At 29.2% G+C, this 21,599-nt stretch overlaps 1 protein-coding gene across 1 annotated transcript in view; it reads left to right on the top strand.

The window, feature by feature from the left end:
- The first annotated feature begins 11,655 nt into the window (after positions 1-11,655).
- The window catches only part of LOC123296356, a 34,915-nt gene continuing 24,971 nt past the window's right edge, over positions 11,656-21,599 (top strand). Inside the window, exons 1-3 of the mRNA XM_044877818.1 lie at positions 11,656-11,754; positions 12,167-12,329; positions 12,665-12,796. Of these exons, the coding sequence (XP_044733753.1) occupies positions 11,656-11,754; positions 12,167-12,329; positions 12,665-12,796 (394 nt within the window). The remainder of the gene's footprint in view (positions 11,755-12,166; positions 12,330-12,664; positions 12,797-21,599) is intronic.

Here is a 21,599-nt window from a genome sequence, read left to right on the forward strand (position 1 = left end):
GAAAAGAATGACCCTAAATTAGAGGGTTTCAAAAAAAATTTCATGAAGATCGGTAAAAATTTGCCTTTGTTAACAAGAAAATCGATTTTTTGAACTTGATGACGTCATCAAAATCCAAAAAAATTTATTTTGCTCTATCATCTACGAATTTCGTCCAATTTTGATAAACCAAGTATGGAATCCTATTAAATTTGGGCCATACTTTTCACATTTTTTATCCAAATTAATCTAGCTATAATAGGTTTCGAGAATATGGAGTCCTGGTCTTAGTATTTAGCACATAGAAGAATGGCATCGGAAAACTTTCAACCACAGATGAAAAGTTTGACCCAAAATTAGTGGGTTTAAAAAAAATTCCATTAGGATTGAATGAAATTTGCCAGTGTTATCATAAGAATCAATTTTTTTAACTTAATATCACACTTTTTAAATAATTTTTTTATGTAAATTAATACATAGCAAATACGAAAGAATAATGTTTTGAGTTATAATTTAAAAAAGTAAACGAATACGATCTCAATATAAAACTTATTTAATAACAAAAGTTTTATTAATCTTTAAATATTAATTTTGAAGATGTTTTTATAGGTAAATAAGTTGAGTAGATAAATAAGTTGTATCAAAATATAAATTTAAAAGTTATAATAATGTTTATTACATTCAACAGACGGATCAAGTTCATTTATAAATAAATAATTTTAATCGATTCTTAAATATAAATGTAATTTATAATTATAATTAACTGGTTAAGATAACAACCAGGTCCGTGTGCACCAGAGTGGAGAGGGGGGCTTGTAAAATTTTTATCAATAAAATTTAAAAATATAGTATTTTTCAGTGAAGAAAAGTAGTTACTTGATGTAGGCATCTTATGATATCATTTTAGTTAGCGTAAGTCAATGTTGGTCTGTTAACCAACCGAAATTTGTATCAGAAGAGAGATAATTTAACTAAAAAATTAACAATATATAATTGCCTGCAAAAAACTATTATGAAAAATGATTTTTAGTGAATCTGAAGTACACTTACTAATTTGTCACTAAAACAAGAATCATCGAAATCGGTTGGCGTGATATTGATTTACCCATTCATTTGTCGCGCCCATACTTAATACAAATGTAAGACTTATATGGTTTTCTCATGGATACCATTGTCAGAACTGGACAAAATTGATATGAAACCACACGGAAAACACCATATTTCAAAGAACAATCGGTTTACTCAGTGGCAAGTTCCGAGGTAACAAATATTTAAAAAAAAAATACAATCGAATTGAGAACGTCCTGCCAATTTCATAAAAAAATATGTCTCATCGGGTTATCAGATGGGTGAAGGTCGGTCTTGTACCCTCTCTTAGACTATAAGTGAATTTACCATATAATTAGAAAATCGAAAAAGTAGATTGTTTGTCTGTTTTAATTCAATGTCTGGAACTGACATAAAAATGTATTGCAATATATAAACATAATATACTTCTCCACAATGTCTTCATCTAAACTTATAAATTTGTTCTTATTTTTGTTGTTGTTCTTGGGTTGCTTTTAACTTCCTGCTGTCAAGTTATGGTTTTTAATCGAGATCGAAAATTTTATGATAATTTCACGTTTTAATTATCTATGCCTGTGTCTGTCGCAAAATTTTCTTGTGAGACAACTGCCGAATGAAATTATCAAATCATTTTGAACTTGATAGTAAAAAGAGGAATCACATTAGTAGCAAAGAAGAGGTTTTATAAGACGGAAAGTAAAAATTTAATATATAAAATTTCAGACCAATTTAACGTTAAACTTGCCGAATAAATGCGCCTGGTGATAGTTATATATATTAAAAGGTGTTTAAACTATTAAAAAGAAATTGGACAAAATTTTGTAGAAGTTCTTTGATGGAATTAGTATAACTCGGATAGATTTTGATGGCCATATGATTCTTTATTACTCGCTCGACCCGTGCGGAATTTCGCTACTGTATTTACGGTAACACGTGGATACCCTGTACCTGTGACTAAAAACGAATTAGATTTTTTAAGAAGATATTGATTTGGTCTCTAATGGCCTTGTTCACCTCGCCTCGGATTTTTTTTGTTTTTATGTTTCATTTTACTATTCTCCAATGTACGTGTATCAGATCAAGGAGTTGTAGTTTTACGATAAAACTGTTGACGGACGAACTTATAAAACATACACTTGATGCAAAATGCTTATTTATTATATGAACAAAATATTTTATGAGAAGTACTATAAAGTGACCTGAATTATTTTCAAGATGTGATATCCAATTCTAAAACAGAAGATAGATGATGCGTTATGGGAGTTGGATAATATAGTTTGGATGTAAGATACATTATATATTATGTTTTTGTTTGATAGAATCCGTAGACGAGAATACCTTTAACGTTATAGATTCCTTTATTTATATTTTACATTTAAAGGTACTTTTAGAAGAAAATGATTATACGCGCGACGAAATAAAAATTAAATATTCTTAGTTAATCTTATATATTATTTACTCTAGCAAGTTTTTTTCTGTCCTATTCATATCTTCTTAATTCCTTTTCAATTTCAAGCTTATTATGTCTAGGTTTGACGAAAAATATACTCACAGTCTGAAAATGTACTGCTTAGGAAAAAACACGCTAGACAAATAATTGAACGAAAAAATAAAGACTAATTAAACATCTTTTTGTATGAAATATTTTTTTACTATATCGATAGATTAATCGAATTAATTTCGAAATTGGAATAAAAAGTAAGAGAGTAGATGGAGAGATATATATAATCATATTTTTCCACTTTTTCTAACGATATTATTTCCAAATAAATACGGAATACAATGCATCTCTTATGGGACTTCTAGCGTATATATCAATAATGAACCATAGTAGAAAATAGTAGAGAAATTCAATGTAGAGGCTCCTATTCGTTTGTGGTATGGTTGGCATAAAACTTACCTTCGTTGTTCCCCTTTTTCAGGTTCCTTAGCGATTATGTGGGCCCTTATTGAAAACGTTTGATACATAATCACATTTTAACCATTTATAGATCGTAATTTAAATGTTACTGATCTTACCTTAAAAACAATGGTGGAATGTATTTTAAGAAAGGGTAAGGCCCTTTCAAAGGCTTATTGTTTGAAAATTATTGTAACTACGTAATTGTCGAAGACATTTTAAAACCATTGTAAACATTTTAAATGCGAATTTAATATTAAAACTCGAATGATACAATTGAATTGAGGCCTGTCCTCAATCCCGAGTATGAATCCTTCCGAAAATCAATTTATTTCGCAGGGCAGCACATCACTGACTTTGTGAATAAATCATTCCCTGTCAGCACTCAGATTAACCGGTAATCTTCAGTCGCGTGATGAGATATTTTCTCGCGCGTTAAATATTTTTTTAAAATGCATAAAAGCTCCTCTAATAAATTTTAACTTTAGAGACTTCAATTTGTAAGTTTCCTATGATTAATAATTTAAAAATAATTTTCATAATAAATGGATAAATTTAAAATTCTATTCGATATATTAGAAGTAGAACCATGTATGAGAGTTTCATATCCCCCACATAACACTATATTATACTTTTCTTCATATTCTCTCCGGTCGCGTCTAGGTCTGTATTGTATCAATTTGTTATTTATTGTTCAAACATTTCTGTAAAATACAATATTTATGATTCGTATCCGTATGCACATGCACATGCTTTTTATTAAATTGATAAAAATTATTGCTATGAATTCACTTAAAATGTAATTTTTATCTACTCTCCTGTAAAAAATGAAAAATTCAATTGAATTGACTGTCCACTGTTAGATCGGAGAGTTTGATTATTCTTATAGGGGAGTTTATATAGAGAGTTTTCTCATTCCCGGTCATAACTTCATGAACCATTTGGAGCTGTTTAGGAACAGCGGGAGTGATCTGACGCCAACGGATTTCGAGTCGGAGAGATCGGCAAAGAAAGGCTGGCTTAAGTGAGTCCACCTTCTCGTGACAAGAGGTGAACAGTGACAGAGAAGATGGGTCATCGTTTCTTTTTCCTTTTTACGGTGACAGCTCCTGCAGTGGTTATGGTACAGTGTCAGGTCCAGGCGATACAGAATCGTAACTTATCATGTTCTAAGCTACATAGCACCTGTAGTTATAAGGTCCATGAAGAATTGTACACAATTTTTTTTTATCACGTTACAAAAAAACTGTGTATCTGATAAAAATTGGAGGTTTCAATTAATTTTTGATAAATTGGTTCTGCGTCAGATATCATTCTGCTAAATATGATTACCATAATTACAACCAAAGCTTATATTGGCACAATGCATGGTTTTTGTTTCAGGCGTTTCCATGATAACAATAGACTACTTTCTTCATATAATTGTATGGATGGACATATAAGTTTATAGTTTGTAATGAAACTTCATATAAATGGTCTGCAAACATCGTCTATTTTTCCAAAGATAAAATCATCCTTTATATTGATGTAGAGTTATTTATTCATAAAAGTAAAGCAGACGTTAAGACTATTTTTACATATAAAAAGCAAAAGAAAATAAACAACTGATTGAGTTAATTGTTTAAATATGTAGACAGTATTAATATTTTCTGTACTTAAACTATTGTTAAATCTCTTACGGTTTAAGATCAGTCCTACGGATTCATGACCCATTTGACCTGCGTTTCTTATTTACGAACTCGAACTGGCTTTTTACGTCCTGAGTACGCTTTAAAAATTTGAATTCGATATCTCATTTCGATTTGAAGTTATCGTGCCGACAGACGGACAAACGAAAATGGACTAACTAAAGATGATTTCATGAACATCTATACCAAAATTATGTTTGTAGTATCAATATGATTAAGCTTTAGTTACAAACTTGGGACTAAACTGAATATACTTTGATTTATTCCATATATATACAGAGTATAAAAAGAACGCAGACGTTGCACTATCAATATCTAGAACGTAAGGTAAGCTACCTCAATGCTTGAATGAAATATAAGAATATATTTTCTTTCTTTTATATTATGATAATATTATACATATAATATAATATAATATAATAGTTTTCTACCATCATTTGTGTGTTTAACCGAACAAGAAATGCATTTTCTTTTATAAAATATTATTTTAAATAAATAAATTGAAATACAAACACTGTGTTCTCAGTTCTTAGTACAAGCAATATGGAATTTAGACTCAAATTTCTTTTCGCATTCGTTTAAAATATGTTTCATGCAAAACAGAACTAACTATCGCCATAGGTAACAATCTAAGGGGCTGTTTACACTATCCAAGAAATTATTATAAAAATAATGTAAACCTTGATCCAATAAATGGATGACAGATTCTCCTTTCACAAAAGAATTCGACGTTGACGGACAAATATACCATTCTTGAGAATGTAGTCACAATAAGTGCGGAAAATGTTCTCTCTCAAAAGCAATTCTCGACCATGTGTTTCCACCGCAGATTCTAAACTATTCCGAACATCTCTTACGTTATCCCTCCCACAATTTTTACTTTTAGTTCTGGTTCTCCTGAATATAATTCGCTTTGCCCATCGATTTAATTTTGATCTTAGAATGTGTCATATCCAGCTCCATTTTAACTTTTTAGCATTCGAATTCGTAGTTCGAAAATGTTTATAAAAAGTTTAAAGACGGGTTTGACTAAAAAATGAAACCGAATTAGTTCACCTCACCCAACACTTTGCTTATACTAATTTTAAAACTTGTGTAATATTATCTTTATTTTATCCATAAATATAAAATTTAAGTCACGTATAATCATTGATTTTTTTTCGTTAATATTACTCGACAATCTATCATATTGTTAATAAAAACAACACATGTTTAACAATAAACCTTGTTTTTTAAAATTGAAGATGAATACTATGGCAGTATTCGTTAGGTGCATGGTAGGGACAATCAAATCGACGCCAGCGCTTCCAGTGGATCATTTTGACATGTAGATAGTAGATTAAATATCAAATTAAAGTTATTGAAAAATCAAAATTAAATAAACTTGCTTGCATTAGAAATTGTGAAAATAAGAGACGAAATGTAAATTATCATAATTACTTATTTAAGTTTGTTAAATAAAAAATTATTAAATTTTCAATGTAAAACATATATGCAATCCATTGTCTTACATCTCCATTCTTAAAATTATATTCATAAAGTAGTGTATCGTTACCATGGAACCGTTTCAAATAAAGCTCATGCACGGTGCGAATAGTATATCGTCTTTTTTTTTTTTCTTTATAAAATTTAGATACAATAAGTTTGTTTGGAAGATGCAGGCATCACACAATGCTTCCTTCTCTAATGATGATTGATTATTATATTAAATTATGTATCCATAATAAAAGGAACAAGCTTTGCTGTTGCCGAGTTTTTGAAATATGAAAATTAATAAAGTTAAATTTAATAAAAACTGATGTTACAAAATAATTTCTCATGAAAGATCAATCATTAAGTTAACCTGATTTTTATTCTTTTCGGATCGAAATTACCCGATCCACCGAGTTTCATCAAATTCCAAAACGAATTTTTTTGCGTTTTTCTTGATTTTTTCAAAGGGAAAAAATTGCAAAAATTCGAGACAATTTTCTTATCTTCAATTTCGATAAAACTCAGTATATAAGGTAATTTTGACCCAAAAAGTACAAAAATCGGGTGCATTTGATGACTGGTCGAATAGTTTTTGAGATATGGACTAAAATCGATCAAAATATTGCGATATCTCAGAAACTCGGCATCCAATCATGAAATTAACCTGATTTTTATTATTTTTAGATCAAACTTACCCCATCCACCGATTTTCATCAAATTCCAAGATAAAATTTTTTTTGCGATTTTCTCGATTTTTTCCAAAGGGGTACCCCTTAAAAAAATTGCAAAAAATCGAAAAATTTTTGTTATCTCCAATTTCGATAAAACTCAGTATATAAGGTAATTTTGACCCAAAAAGTACAAAAATCGGGTGCATTTGATGACTGGTCGAATAGTTTTTAAGATATGGACTAAAATCGATCAAAATATTGCGATATCTCAGAAATTTGGCATCCAACCATTAAATTAACCTGATTTTTATTATTTTTGGACCAAAATTACCCCATGAACCGAGTTTCATCAAATTCCAACACAAAAATTTTTTTTCGAATTTCTCGATTTTTCCAAAGGGGTACCCCTTAAAAAAATTGCAAAAAATCGAGAAATTTTTTTAATCTCCAATTTCGATAAAACTCAGTATATAAGGTTATTTTGACCCACAAAGTACAAAAATCGGGTGCATTTGATGACTGGTCGAATCTTTTTTGAGATACGGACGAAAATTGAACCAAACATTGCGATTGCGATAAGAAACGTGTGTACAAAATTTCAGGCTTCTAGATCCAGCTGTGCGTTGATCGATCTGCCAGCTTGAATTCTTATAATATATATTAATAGACGTATTAAATATTCGTAAATTTTAACAAAAAATTTCAGTTTTTTTGGTAACAATATCGTTTTGGTATCGAAACACCTTAATTTAAATGTTTACGACTACATTTGTCTCTATAAAACAATCATCAATCATTTCAACAATCATTTACAACAAAACATAATGAGACAACTATTAGATAGAAAAAAATACTTGTTTATTTTTTGTCATATCAAACACAAAACGGAAAAACCAAATATTAAAAACAGTGAAAAATTATGATATAAATAATATTAAAAAAAAAAAAAGAATAAAAAATGGAACCGAAAATTTGATGTTGATATTAAGCATTTATATATTATAAATGCGAAAGTAAGCATGTTTGTTTGTTTGTTTGTTTGTTTGTCACGCTAAAACTAGCGAATGATTTTTAATGAAACTGTACAGCAATATAGCTGATATATCAGAATAACACATGAGATATAATTTATAAAGATATATTAATAAAAAAATTTAAAAATTAATTTAATTTGACATTACCATAAATTACAGATTTCTATAAAAATAGTCCAAATGAAATATTTCAAGGCCATCTTCTCTGATATAATCAATGTAAATAATTTTACTACTATCCATTTAAAAAAAATAGAAAACCATACATATATTTTACCTGTGTAAAACAATCCCTACCATTATTTCGAGTGTTATAGAAAAGGAATAAGCGAGAGCAATCTTTATCAATCTTTACTTTCAAATCCAGCGAAGCGGGTGGGTATCACTCTTGTGTAAGCATAATATAATTTTGGCATAAAATTACCGTTTTATAGGCGAAGAAACGAAGCACAAAAAATTAGCAGTAAGTCTAATTTGAATGCGGTTTTTGCAATATGCAATTTGTATAATTAGTATGCATTTTATAATTGCATTATAAACTGACCATTAATATTAAATTCACAATTCGGTTGATAGTGATGAAAATGATATCAAACTGGTAACACGGTGGTTTTTGGGGTCGCTATGCAAAGCTGTCACTTTAACCAACTTTCTATATATAACATTAAAATATAATTAGTGAGCAAAAAATATAAGATAAACAAAATGTTTAAGTTAAAAAAAGGGAATTTGTATCCCTAATTCCTGTAAGTATATGTACATACATGACATCATTGTATCCACAGTTATTTAAAAAATACAAAATAACAAAAAATTTACATTTAAACTGAAAAATAAGGCACATGATAATAGTATAAAAAAAAAAAACAAAAAAAAATGAAGCTTACCATCACTGTTGCAAACATTTTGTTCAAAATAATATGTGTGTGATAAACTCCCAGGAGCAAATGAATCTCAGTAGATTTGAAAACAAAATCCACTATAAAATATATTTTTAAATGTATGATGTACAGCATGAAATTACTCTGAGAGGAATATGACATGGTAGAGAATAATAAATTATGTTTTTGGATTGAATGTCTTGGAGAGCAAAGGAAAATGTTAGCTAGTATGAAAACTAAATAGAAGCGAAAGGGATTTCGAAATTTCGCATATGAATCAATACTCTTTAACGAAGGGTACAATATGGACTATGGACTGCCACGGTTTATCCTGCGGCAGATATATTTTTTATACTTTTAATAATTATAAGTATTTTTCAATTCGATGAAAATTAATTTCATTTCTAAAGTTACTATTAAAGCAATCCGGAGGACTAGTTCCAATCGGAGGTTAGAACATAATGCCCCCTCCCCCATCCAAGTTATTTTTTATTGGCTAATTAAAAAACGAACCAAAAGTCATAATATATTAAAATAGTCTATCCTATATATAATTTAAGTATTAAATATTAGTGATATGTGACCATGATACAACATCATAATGTACCATAGTTCATACCCTAACGTATCTAGAATCAAACTCACTGATTCTAACTGAAGTCGCTTCTTCCAACGTGTAATCGTTATAGTTCACTTCCTCATTAATCCTCATTTTCAGTGAGTGACGAAACTGATACGAAACATAAGTGACTGAAACGTTTATCTGAAGGATGATCTTTCTAAATGTTCGACCAACTTTCGTTGTCTCTCACTGTAGGTACATAATAATTATTATTGAAATCAGAAACATTTTTTAATAAACATTGTATTCAACTTTTGTCGTTTCAAATGAAAGAAAATCCTTTTGTTTACAATTAATCTTTTTTTGTTCAAATACAAAATGCAATTACGGTCATAGAATTTCGAATGTACTTATTTAATTATTTCTTTCTTTTTTGTATTATTCTTGTTATCTCATTACTAGTTGCTACTAAATTAAAGAAATCCCAAAAATAATTAATTTTAAATGATTACATTTAATATAGACTCACAACAAAATCATTTTTACAATATTATAACGAATATTTAATTCTTATCCCGTCAGCACTTTCGTGATGATCATTTTGCTCAAGCTTGATTTAAAACATGGCATACAGGGTGCTCTGTTATTGAATGCAGAACGCCTCACTCTCGTAATAAGTTGATCAAGACGTACGAAAAAGCTCTTTACCAAATTTCGATATGAGACCTAATTTGCGAGTTATGGAGAAAACGGAGGAAATGCTACTTTCAATTTTCTATTCTATCTTTTACTTTTTATTATCTCAATTGACTTTTAAAGCAACCCGATCTAATCTAATGCCAGAACATGATGTCCTCCAATCAATCTCTGGAAATTTTGATTTGAGTTATTTTTTGATTGGCTAACTACAGAACCAATGCATAGCAAATACCTAGGGTAGTAAGTTCGATTCCCGCCATCACAAGAAAAATTAATTTAATTAATAGTTGTGATGACCTGGTGTAGTGCATGATATATGCATGAAGGAAGTGCACTCAGCCTCTGAAATTGAGGAGCTGATAAATGAAATTATCACCGGAAAAGATGGTAACGCACATATATGGTATCACCAATGGGCTCTATAGTCTAAGTGTGTCCTTCGGGTACACCAAATCTGATCTACCTTAACCTAACCCAACTACAAAACGAGTTATTAGCCATAATAGATTCAAATGATTCATTCTTAATATTGCATTTTTAGTGTACTTCTTGAAAGATGTCATAAATGGAGGTTGTTGCTTGGTACTGCTTTTCCTGTGTAAAAAAAAGCAGATATTTCAACAACAAAAATGTTAAAAAACAACTTATAAATTTTCATTGTGGTTTTTCATTAAAGCATTTTCACAATTTGGTTTTTTTTTGTTGTTTTTCATAACCATACACCATCATCCAAATATGAATGGAACATATTTTTTTATTATTAATTTGATCGTTATTGTTTTGTGTGTAGTGTTTTGTATATTTTTTCCATTCTTTATTCATTTATAATTTATTCTATTTTGTGTGGTTGTTTTATTATTATTTTTTATTATTTTTGTTGTTTTCATTTTAATAATTTTTTAATTAAAATTGAAATTGTTGTTTTATTTTTTTATTTATTATTATATTTGATACTGTTGATTTGTTGATCATATATTGTTTATATTGAAAAGATTATGTTGTATTGACAAAAAAGTGTATATTGGTAAAAAAAAGAGTTAATATACTCCTGGCAATGTAGATGAATGCGAAAGTAAACCTGCCTGTCTGCTACGCAATCATGCCTAAACTACTGAACTGATTTAAATGTTTGATAAAGAGATACTCTAGTGCAGGCATGGGCAAATGTGACTTACAGAAGTCCATCAGACCTCTGTAACTAAAATACGAGTAAGACAGTGGCTTCCTAGCTAGTGACAAGCAAAACTAAAACATTTTTTGATACCTATCTCATTACTATTAGAGAAACTGAGATAGATAGAAGAGTCGTATACTCGTCTCGCTTCCTCCTGTATGAGCAATGCGGACTTGGATAAAGAACAACACAATAAAGTTTATAGCTCACAATAAGGCTATAACAATTGTGACTTCGACTTAAAATAACTCGCCCATGCCTGCTCTACAGCCTGAGAAAAGACATAACCTACTTTTTAATGCGAAAGAGCTGTAAGAGGTTGAATAGCGTGTGCCCAACGCAAGGAGATATGGGGAGAGGGGGTAATAGTGGGAAGTCTGATATCAAATAAACGGGCATGATAGGTACATTAAAGTACTGTTATATGAAAGTCAGTCAATCCCTTTAAAAGTTGAGGACTGTTTTATCGGAGTTTATCAAATTTGATAAAAACTAGATACTTCTCATCTATTTCTATGCAACCATAATGTTTTACAGCGAAACATGGCAGAGTACAGCGAGGGCTTTAGCCCTAAAGTTAGGATTCCGCATCAAAATAATAAAATCGACGAATTGTGAACAAAAGGTGGATAAGTGGCGACATATTGAAGTGATAGAGTGAAGGTTGTCCAGCAGAGCGAGTAGTTTACAGCTAGTAATGTAGATGGGTAAAATATACCCGGCCACAACAGCTATGTTCTGTTTGGTCACCACAATGACACCGGGTTGAAGGAAACGTGTTTCCGAATATATTGAAATTCAAAAGATGAACTTTTCACTGAATACATAAATAATAAATATCTATATTTATTTGCTTTTTACATAAAATTTATAATCCTGTGTATGTTTTTGGTTACAACGGTTACAATTCATACCTTTGTTTTTGTTTTCTACAGCAGGCCAGGCTGGTGGATAGTGGACAGGATACCCACATATTCACCCTTGTCAAAGCTCTACGATAAAATATATATTAAATCTATTGTTTTGTTTTGTTACAGTGCTGTGGCTATTCGAGGTTTTTATATGCAGCATCCGATTTAGGTGGACGTTGTAGAAATGATCGTGAATGCCTACAAGCAGTCGACTCAAGTCAATGTAGACAAGGACGATGTATATGTCAACCATTTTACATTCAATTCAACGATACTACATGTTTACAATGTAAGTTATTATTTATTATTGTTTTACAAGAAATTTATTACTTTAATAATTAATAATTATCAAACAAACAAAAAATATAATAAACAAAGCTTGGTTCCTACCCTTATCTTAGTATTTCTGTATCACCATGGTGGTAAATCGAAAAAGCACAAGTTCACATGAATATGACTTTGTTAAATACACTTTCTACCGGCTCCCATAAAAATCTACTGATAAGAAGTCGATTCCTTAGTAAGACGACTTTTTCGGTTTTATTTCCTCGATTAACTATGTAATAAAATACTTTTGTAAAGTATAATATGGTGTTACATTTTTGTATTTTTATCTTGTTACAGCTACACTTCTGGGTTACGATTGTTTAATGGATGAACAGTGTTCTATGAAAGTTGCAAACAGCAGTTGTATCGAAGGTGCATGTAAATGTGTTGAAGGATTCTTACAGTTTCGTAAGCACACATGTTTAGGACGTAAGTATTTTTCTTCAATATATGTTTTTTTTAAAATTCTATGCTTATATTTTTTTAAACTTTTTTATTTTATTTTGTTTCTTGTATATTAGAAATGTATGTATGCAATAAATACAGGGTGGAACTTTTTATTCTAGAATGGCTAATAGCTAGTTTTGCAGTTAACTTAAAAATAACTTAAACAAAAGTTGCAGAGTTTGATGCGGGATATCATGTTCTGACATTAGATTGAACCTAATTCTTCGGGTGGCTTTAATAGTAAATTTAGATCCTGAAAGATAAGAGATAGAATAACACTTTAAAATAGAAAGTTGACCCTCATAAAAAAACAAATATTTTTTATTTAAAACATTTTTTGCGTTAGTTTTCGGAGGAAATGGGACTGAAAACTGTATGATTATTGCTTTTAATCGAAAAAAAAAAATACTCTTAAAGTTTATCGATAATTGAAGGTCAAAGTCATGGATACAGGCAAATGTCCTCTATTGCCTTTGACAATTTTGGCTAAAGCATTTTAACATACTACATAACTTTAACTACATATTTTTAAGTCGCATTTTCTCGGGAAGCTAACGATTTTTGAAAAAATTTTCTAAATAAAAAATATTGGTTTGTTTATGAGGATAAATTTTCTAAAACATTTCGGAGAACTAGGACCAATCTGCTGTTAGCACAAGATGCCCCCCATTAAACTACCCAACTTTCGTTTCTGTTATTTTTTGATTAGTTAATGACAAAACAAGCTACTAGCCATGAAAGATTAAAATGGTCCACCCGATATGTATGTATACTTCAAAAAGAAAATATGTAAGAAATCTTTTTAAAATGCTTTTCTTATTTACTCGTTCAGTGTAGAAAAGAACTATTATTAGAGTTACAAAGTTACCCACAAATAAAATAGTAAAACTAATTCTCTTTGAAGAAAAAATACAACTAAATATAGTTTGAAGTATGTCCGCCAATCCAGTTTACTAAGAGTACAAAAGAAGTTGAAAAGATTTCATTGCTTTCGCTTTCTTTGTGACAGACTTTAAAATTGATTTTGAGAATAGTAAACTTCTTGAAATGTATAAACCCCACCTCCCGTCTAAAATTTTCCGAATTAATTTGACTAGGCCCAATTTCATATAAAAAAAAAATCAAGCTTTTTATTTTCATTGCCTTGGAGTAATTCTCATTTGAATATTAATTATCGATTTGGCATTTTTCACTTGTTTTCGAACTTTGTTATCCTCCTGTAAGTCAATAACATTTCGAAAAACAATAATTTATTTTGAGATAACGTATACATAGAAGATAATTTATTTTAAAATGAATTTCGAATTATTCGGGTATGTGATTAATGATTTATTAGTAATAAATATTAAAGCATTTAGAAATTTATTACAATCGACCTATTCTCTGACACTTTTCGAACCCATTTTTTTTTGTTATACATTTGAGATAATGCAATAATTTTTATTTATCTGTTCATGTTTATCCATGTGCAAAAATAAATTTGTTGTTTTATTATTTTACACAAGCAGTAACTCGCCCACTTTGCTGGACGATATCACTTATCGTCCCATTCTATCACCTATGCAGACTTCTTTTTCTCATTGGGCATTAGCAAACGTAATCGAGAAATATCGGTAGCTGCGCTGGGATTTTGGATTGTGGGGCTGTGATTGGTTACTAAAATACAACGTGACTCTAGTTTATCGCGGAGCTCGGATATTTTGCAGCATTTTATTCTTTTTAAGTAATAAATTGATTAATTAATACCCTCTTTTAGGAATTATTTTACGATAGCACAGTCATCATATACTTTCCATTTGGAGGATAACACTTCAATAACACCTTTTTTTAAACACAAAACCCTTATTATACCTATGATACTGTTATGATAAAGCTTTAAGCTTTTACATCATCAGTGGCTGTTGGCTCTTACCTATGTATAATACTAAGTGAAGCTCGTTGAAGAATTAATGTAATGCTAGCCATACTTGACTATACTTGCAAAATTAGCAAATAAATTTTCTTATGAATTGTTTCGACTAAATATCCAATTATATGAAACTAGTAAATGTTGTCAACCAATTTCCCAAGGCAATTAATTTCTGTCTGTTCCACCAAAATTTGTATGAAATTCAATTTTAATGGATAATACTCGTTGTGCTTTCGCATGCGTACGCTAATAATATTCTTAACTATTATAGTCAACATTAACGGTATCTGTTATTAAAAATATATAAATTTAATTTAAGGTATTTCGATACTTCGAAATATTTATATCGATTCTCTGAACGGTTAAGGAGAAATTAACAATCAGAGTCAGTGTTTTTACCATAAAAGGTTTTTCATTTTTATGCACAGTTCTTAATTTTGGAATAATAGATTAACAGAAAGAGAATCAACTAGAAATTTTTACGGGAGACCTTTGAAATTAACTGACACATAAAATTTCAGATTTTTGGTTAAACTTTCGTTTTGGTATCGAATCACCTTAAGGTGTATATCCCCTGTAAATTTGTGACAAATAATTTGATTTGATATTTATAAAATAAAATATAATCATTTATTTTGGTCGGTGTCTTTTTTTTTTTTGCTGCAACACCACACAATATAGGTTTATAGAGCTTTTTAGGCTTCGTAGAATAAATTTTTGGACATGAAACATTCAATGTAATTATATGATTACTTTTAATAACACTGATACTGATAGTATATGTTTTAGACTGACATTAGCATTGGAGGATTATACGGCTTTCTAGTTTGACGTAAAAATTAATTAATTTTTTTTTAAAATCTTTTAAGAGTGAAAACATAAAAAAAATAAATAAATTATGTAAAAAAGTTTTTATATCATTTTACATTTGGAGAAAAAATGAAGCTGTATATACGAATTTTAATTAAAAACGTAAAAATTTATAGACATTATACTTATACCTATTTTTGAAATATGTAACATTAAAAAAAATTATTCTAGCTTTAAAAGTTTTTAACTAAAAAGAAAGAGAAAGTGAGCCATTTTTTTTATCTAATAAGGCTACAATGATAATACAGGGTGGACAAAATAAAAGTTTGATGAAGGGCATCTTGTTCGCGTATTGTCGAGGGAAATGGAACTATTTTTATTGAACTTATGTTGGAATACTGGGGAAAATTTCATCGATCCTACCTACCAAATGTCGAAAATGACCTTTGTTATAATTTATATAATATTATACTCCTTTTTTGTTTGAAGTCGGTTAATTAATCGAAAATTTGCTAGTTGAGAAGCTCACTAAAATTCAATGTTTTTTAGAATGTTAAATTGATACTTGATTCAAAATTGCAGTTTAATTGAAAATCAATGTAAAATTTAAAATGTTGATTAAATACATTCTGATATATAGTACAAAGCATATAAATATAACTAACTATCTACGAGTATGTGTATAAAATTGAAATGGTTGGCCTGGATGGAATGAATCCATTAATTTTCAATCATTACACATTTTCAATTTAAATTTACCAACGGAAATTAACATTTGATACATCATTATTTGTTATTATGAATAAATATTATCATCAATGTTGAAAGAATCTATTGGGTGATATCTCGAATAATTCATCTAAACGATATTTAAGTTTTTATACCATGCATATATGTAATATACATAGTATACTAAGTTTAGTCCCAAGTTTGTAACACTTAAAAATATTGATGCTACGCACAAAATTTTGCTATAGATGTTCATAGAATCACCTTACTAGTCCATTTTTGGTTGTCCGTTCGTCCGTCCGTCTGTGGACACGATAATTCAAAAACGAAAAAAGATATGGAGCTGAAATTTTTTACAGTGTACTCAGAACGTAAAAAGTCGAGTTCGTAAATAGGTCAATTGGGTCTTGGATCCGTAGGACCCATCTTGCACACCGTTAGAGATAGAACAAAAGTTTAAATGTAAAAAATGGTCCTTATCAAAAAGTAAACAACTTTTGTTTGAAACATTTTTTTCTTCAAAACTATAATAAAAGTGTGTTAATTTTTTTTCAGGTTAACTATAGTGGTTTTGTGAAAATTCTAGAAAAACAAACAAAAAATGTTCCTGAAAATATTTTGGAATTTTTTGCTTATTCAATCAAGTGAAAAAAAAAAACCTTTTTAGGGAAGCACTCAGTATTTATTTTTGTAAACATAAATCATATTTCACGTCATAACATAATAAATACATGTTAATCCATAGCGGAAATTAAAACTTATAAAAATGTACGTTTTGAAGTGTTACCAGATATCTATTATATAATGATGACGGAAGATTTTTTTTCCATTAAATGTTATATTATATAATATGTGATTTATTTGAATAATCGAAATTCGATGTCTCATATTCGGTCCCTATGTCAACTCCAAAATACCTCAAAAAAATTATGAGTAGAATTTATTAGTGATTTATATATCTAAAGATTTATGTGCTGGATGGTAGCAGGTTGATTTTAGAATTTAAAATAAGCAAAAGATGTGCTATATTGTGCTAGGGTTGCACTATAATGTACCGTCGAGAAAATTGTAAAATTTGGAAAAATAGAAAAATAGCAACCAAAAATGAAATTTCTAGTCGTGTGATAAACAAATTTTTTACAAATTAGTTGAAGGGATTGAATGTAATAAACCTACATTGAATATATTAACTTAATATAAAATGTAATAAATGTAGGAAATGTACGCATATTTCATTTTCAGAAAAACGAAAGCAGAACTATATTTTTTCATTAAGAACGAAAAAAAAAATATATTAAGAAAAATAAAAAGAAAACGGTATAGGCACGATACTTGATGACGATGCTGGTATATTTTTTATTTGTTTTCACACATTAATAAACATTTTCTTTTTATTAAGCACGAGTATTAATAATAATAATCATATTTGTAAAGACTACCGGAAAAAAAAGAGAATATTAATTTTTATATATTAGTCGCTTTTTTTATATCATTGTAGATGTCACCCGTCAGAACTCTAATGAGAGATTTGCTCACGCTTTCTACAATAATTTAATATAAATTTATGAATTATGTTATAACTAATAAATAATGCCTGAAACCATCTAAATATGATATTGATAAAATACATTATTATGTGTAGCTGTGGATATTGATTTTAACACTCCCAGACAGTGCTACTGACTGCAGGTGAAGAAGGTGTTGCTTTATTCAGTTGTAATGAATTACAAAAAAGAAGAAAATTAAAATAAGATAACCTTAGGTAATATTCCTTCCAAATGACAAAAACTTTTGTTTGCATCATGTTTCTTTAAATTAATACCGTTTAAAGTTTATTTTATCGTTCTGTTTTGCTTGCTGGTTGGGAGGTTAAACCAAAAAAAACCGACCATTTTCACCTAGGCCACCTGCGAACCCAAAAAATATTTTTATAATTTGCCTCACCTCAAACGTCCATTCGACTCAAAAAAAGGCAACCGAAGAAGCTGTAAACAATTCCTTGGATTTTCGCCTGATAATATAATGATCTTTGTGCAAGGATACGAACCCATACCCTTTCAATAAAATAAATGAATACTATTAATGAGTTTTTAATTATTATTATTTTCTAAGGGTAAGTGAAGGAAAGAAACAATCGTTTATTATATTATAATAATTCTCAGAAACATTTGTTTTACTCTTAATACAAACTTTCATCCATATATTCGCTCCATGCATGAGTTTTATTCAGATAGTTGCCATGGTAACAACGCATAACTTTATTAATATAATTGTATGGATTCACATACCAGTCAATGGATTTACAATTCTAAAAAATTGAAATAAGTAATTATGTTAATTTACATTTTAAAATATTATTTATGCAATTTCGTCTCTTATTTTCACAATTTCAATACCTTCAATATGACATTTACTATATCCTTTACATGTAAATATTTGAAAATTAAATCATATTTGAAATAAAACGCATGGTTTATTGTAAATTTTATAAGATAACAGCGCTGCGATCGATTTAACTGCCGTCTCCACCTACTGTGGTGCTCCCTGCTAATACTTAATCTATAATTAATGTTGTTATTGTTTTATCATTATAAATATAGGTATTCTTAGATTTATTTACCTTCTGCACGAGATGAAGACATTCAACTACTAAATCCAGTAACACCACATTTTAGATTATATGTGTTTTGAACGCAATTAACAGCTTTTATACAGTGTGCCCATAAATTATGGAAGAATTCGGATAACTTGACATATATACATTTATTTAATTATCCAGCATTTTTTACCCGGCTTGCTTACCTTCACCGCTGGGATATGACAGAGATCCACTTTGAATTAAACACATCATGCCTTTTTATTTGATATTGGACTTGGGTATATTTGAAAATATTCCTTGTAGCTGGTTGCATATCGTGTTAAAATTTGAGTTTAATCGATTCAGAACTTTTTAAGATTTAGAAGCACACTCCCATCAATCCTTTTTCCACCCATTACAGCCCTTATTTGCATTAAAAAGTAAGCTATGTCTTTTCTCCGGGTCTAGACTACTTCTGTACCAAATTTCCTTTAAATCGGTATAGTAGTTTAGGCGTGATTTCGTAACATACTTACATATAGACAGACAGGCAGAGTTACTTTCGCATTTATATTATAAGTAAGGGTTGTAATTAGATAAACGATATAATCTTCGCCGTATATTCGGTTCAGAGGTTCAGAATAGAATTCGCAATAAGAACAGCACTTATAAATTATTGTAATATCTCTTGAGATAAATGTAAAACAAATATGTAAAACTTTTGCTTGTCTATCATTCAAGAATTGACTGACGTTGATGATATATGTTTGAAATAAATCTCTAAGGTAACATTAACGTATTAATGTGTCATTTTCTTATAATTTTCATCAAATATAAATATGTTACAACGAAAATTACGGGAAAGAGCTTTAAATTTTATCTATAGTCATTTTATTCGCACAATGCATGAGTTTTATTGGAGACGATTCCACGGTAACGATACACTTCTTTATTAATATAATTGTATGGATTTTTACAATTTCTAATGCAACAAGTTTAATTGTTATTTTTCAATTATTTTAATTTGACATTTACTATAGCATTTACATGTAAACAATTAAAAAATAGTTATAATCAATCCCCTTTAACACCAAAATTATCTGGAAGTGCTGGTGTCGATTTGATTGTCCCTACCTTGACTACGTACCCAACGAATTGAAACTCGATTAGATTGAAATTCATAACATTATAATAGCTTAGAGCTTTTATACAATGTGTATATCATTAATGTAATAATATTGCCTGTATTTTTAAATAATTATATTATTATATAAATTATGAAATCATTGTGTGAAAGCTCCATTGTTCCAAATTATTAATTATAAAGTAATTTTATCTCATGCAATTTCACATAAGCTGAATTACATGTTTATTTTAAATAATACAAAAAATTTTCTGTCGTTTTGTACCAAGCAAAGATTGTCGATCGGATCATATACTTTTTGTATGCATTTTTATCATGCTCGATTACGCTGAACTCCAAAACTACTCAACCGATTTCAATGAAATTTTATAGATGTGTTTTTTTTAGTCCAACCTATAGTATATAATAGTCTTTATCTCTGAAATATGAATTTATGTTAAGGTTGGTTTTTTTTTTTTTTGTTAAGAAAGGGTTTAAATCAATGCTAAGTTCTATAAATTTTCAATAGATGACGTCGACAGTTATAAAATTTCCAAGTAATCTTATTTTGATTTAACATACGTATTCAATAGATGGCACTATGAGATAATTTGAACCGATGCCGAATACAAATTTACACAGGTATTTCTTGAGCAAGTATAAGAATGTAAATAACATATTCTTGAACTAACTTTATGAAAAGGAGTGAGTTCTTATAGACATGCAGTCTCTAGTGTTTCTTATCCGACATACAGAGAGTGAAGCTATATTTTCTATACTTATACGATAGTGTCTACACATGTTTCACAAATTTTCTTCCAACAATATCATTCAACCAGAAAGGGATTTCTCTTTCACTTTGCTCTTTTAATGGGACCGATTTTGAAAATCTCGTGTTTTACATATTTCGGATTGTTTCGCCTTGATTATCTCGTGAACCAGTTATACCATTAACATGTAACTGGGCTTATTCTATAAGTAATCGCGTATTTAAGACCTGAAAGAGTTTTCAGCAGAATTAGTTGAACCACATCATTTATCTATGGAAATAACGATCGTTCCAGTATAAGCTGCTGTACATGTTCGAAGAATAATCTATGAAGGCTAACAAGACCTTTTTTTAATGTTTTTTCCCTCTCTGGGAAGTTAGTCATGTGGACTTCAGGGGTCGCACTCACAAGACTTCAGTACCTACCACACCGACTATGTACGTCCAATTTATTTGTATACATATGATTTTAAGTATTTACTTCCAGGTTCTCTATATTTGGTAAAATAACGCAACAAAAATATTAACTATTACGGTACTGTTGTTGTCTATAACAACATTTAATTATGTGTTTCTGTAGTCGAATCATTTCAACTTTGTTTTACTTACATTTACGATTTTTTTACGAACTTAATTTGCTCGAAAATTACAAGGAAAAGTTAATAATAGAAGTCATAGTGAATATAATTTTAAGTAGTCAGATCAATAACCTTCTGATCATTTATTTTTAATATCTTAAAGATCAATTTTGATGGTGAATTATATAACTTGACGATATAAGATGAAAAGCTAGAATTAAAATTTTTCGATATCTGGTTTAATTTTCAAAATATTGAAAATTGAAAATAAGATAAAAATAATTTCAAC

The sequence above is a fragment of the Chrysoperla carnea genome, chromosome 3 (assembly GCF_905475395.1).
Source record: "Chrysoperla carnea chromosome 3, inChrCarn1.1, whole genome shotgun sequence".
NCBI classification, from domain to species: domain Eukaryota; kingdom Metazoa; phylum Arthropoda; class Insecta; order Neuroptera; family Chrysopidae; genus Chrysoperla; species Chrysoperla carnea.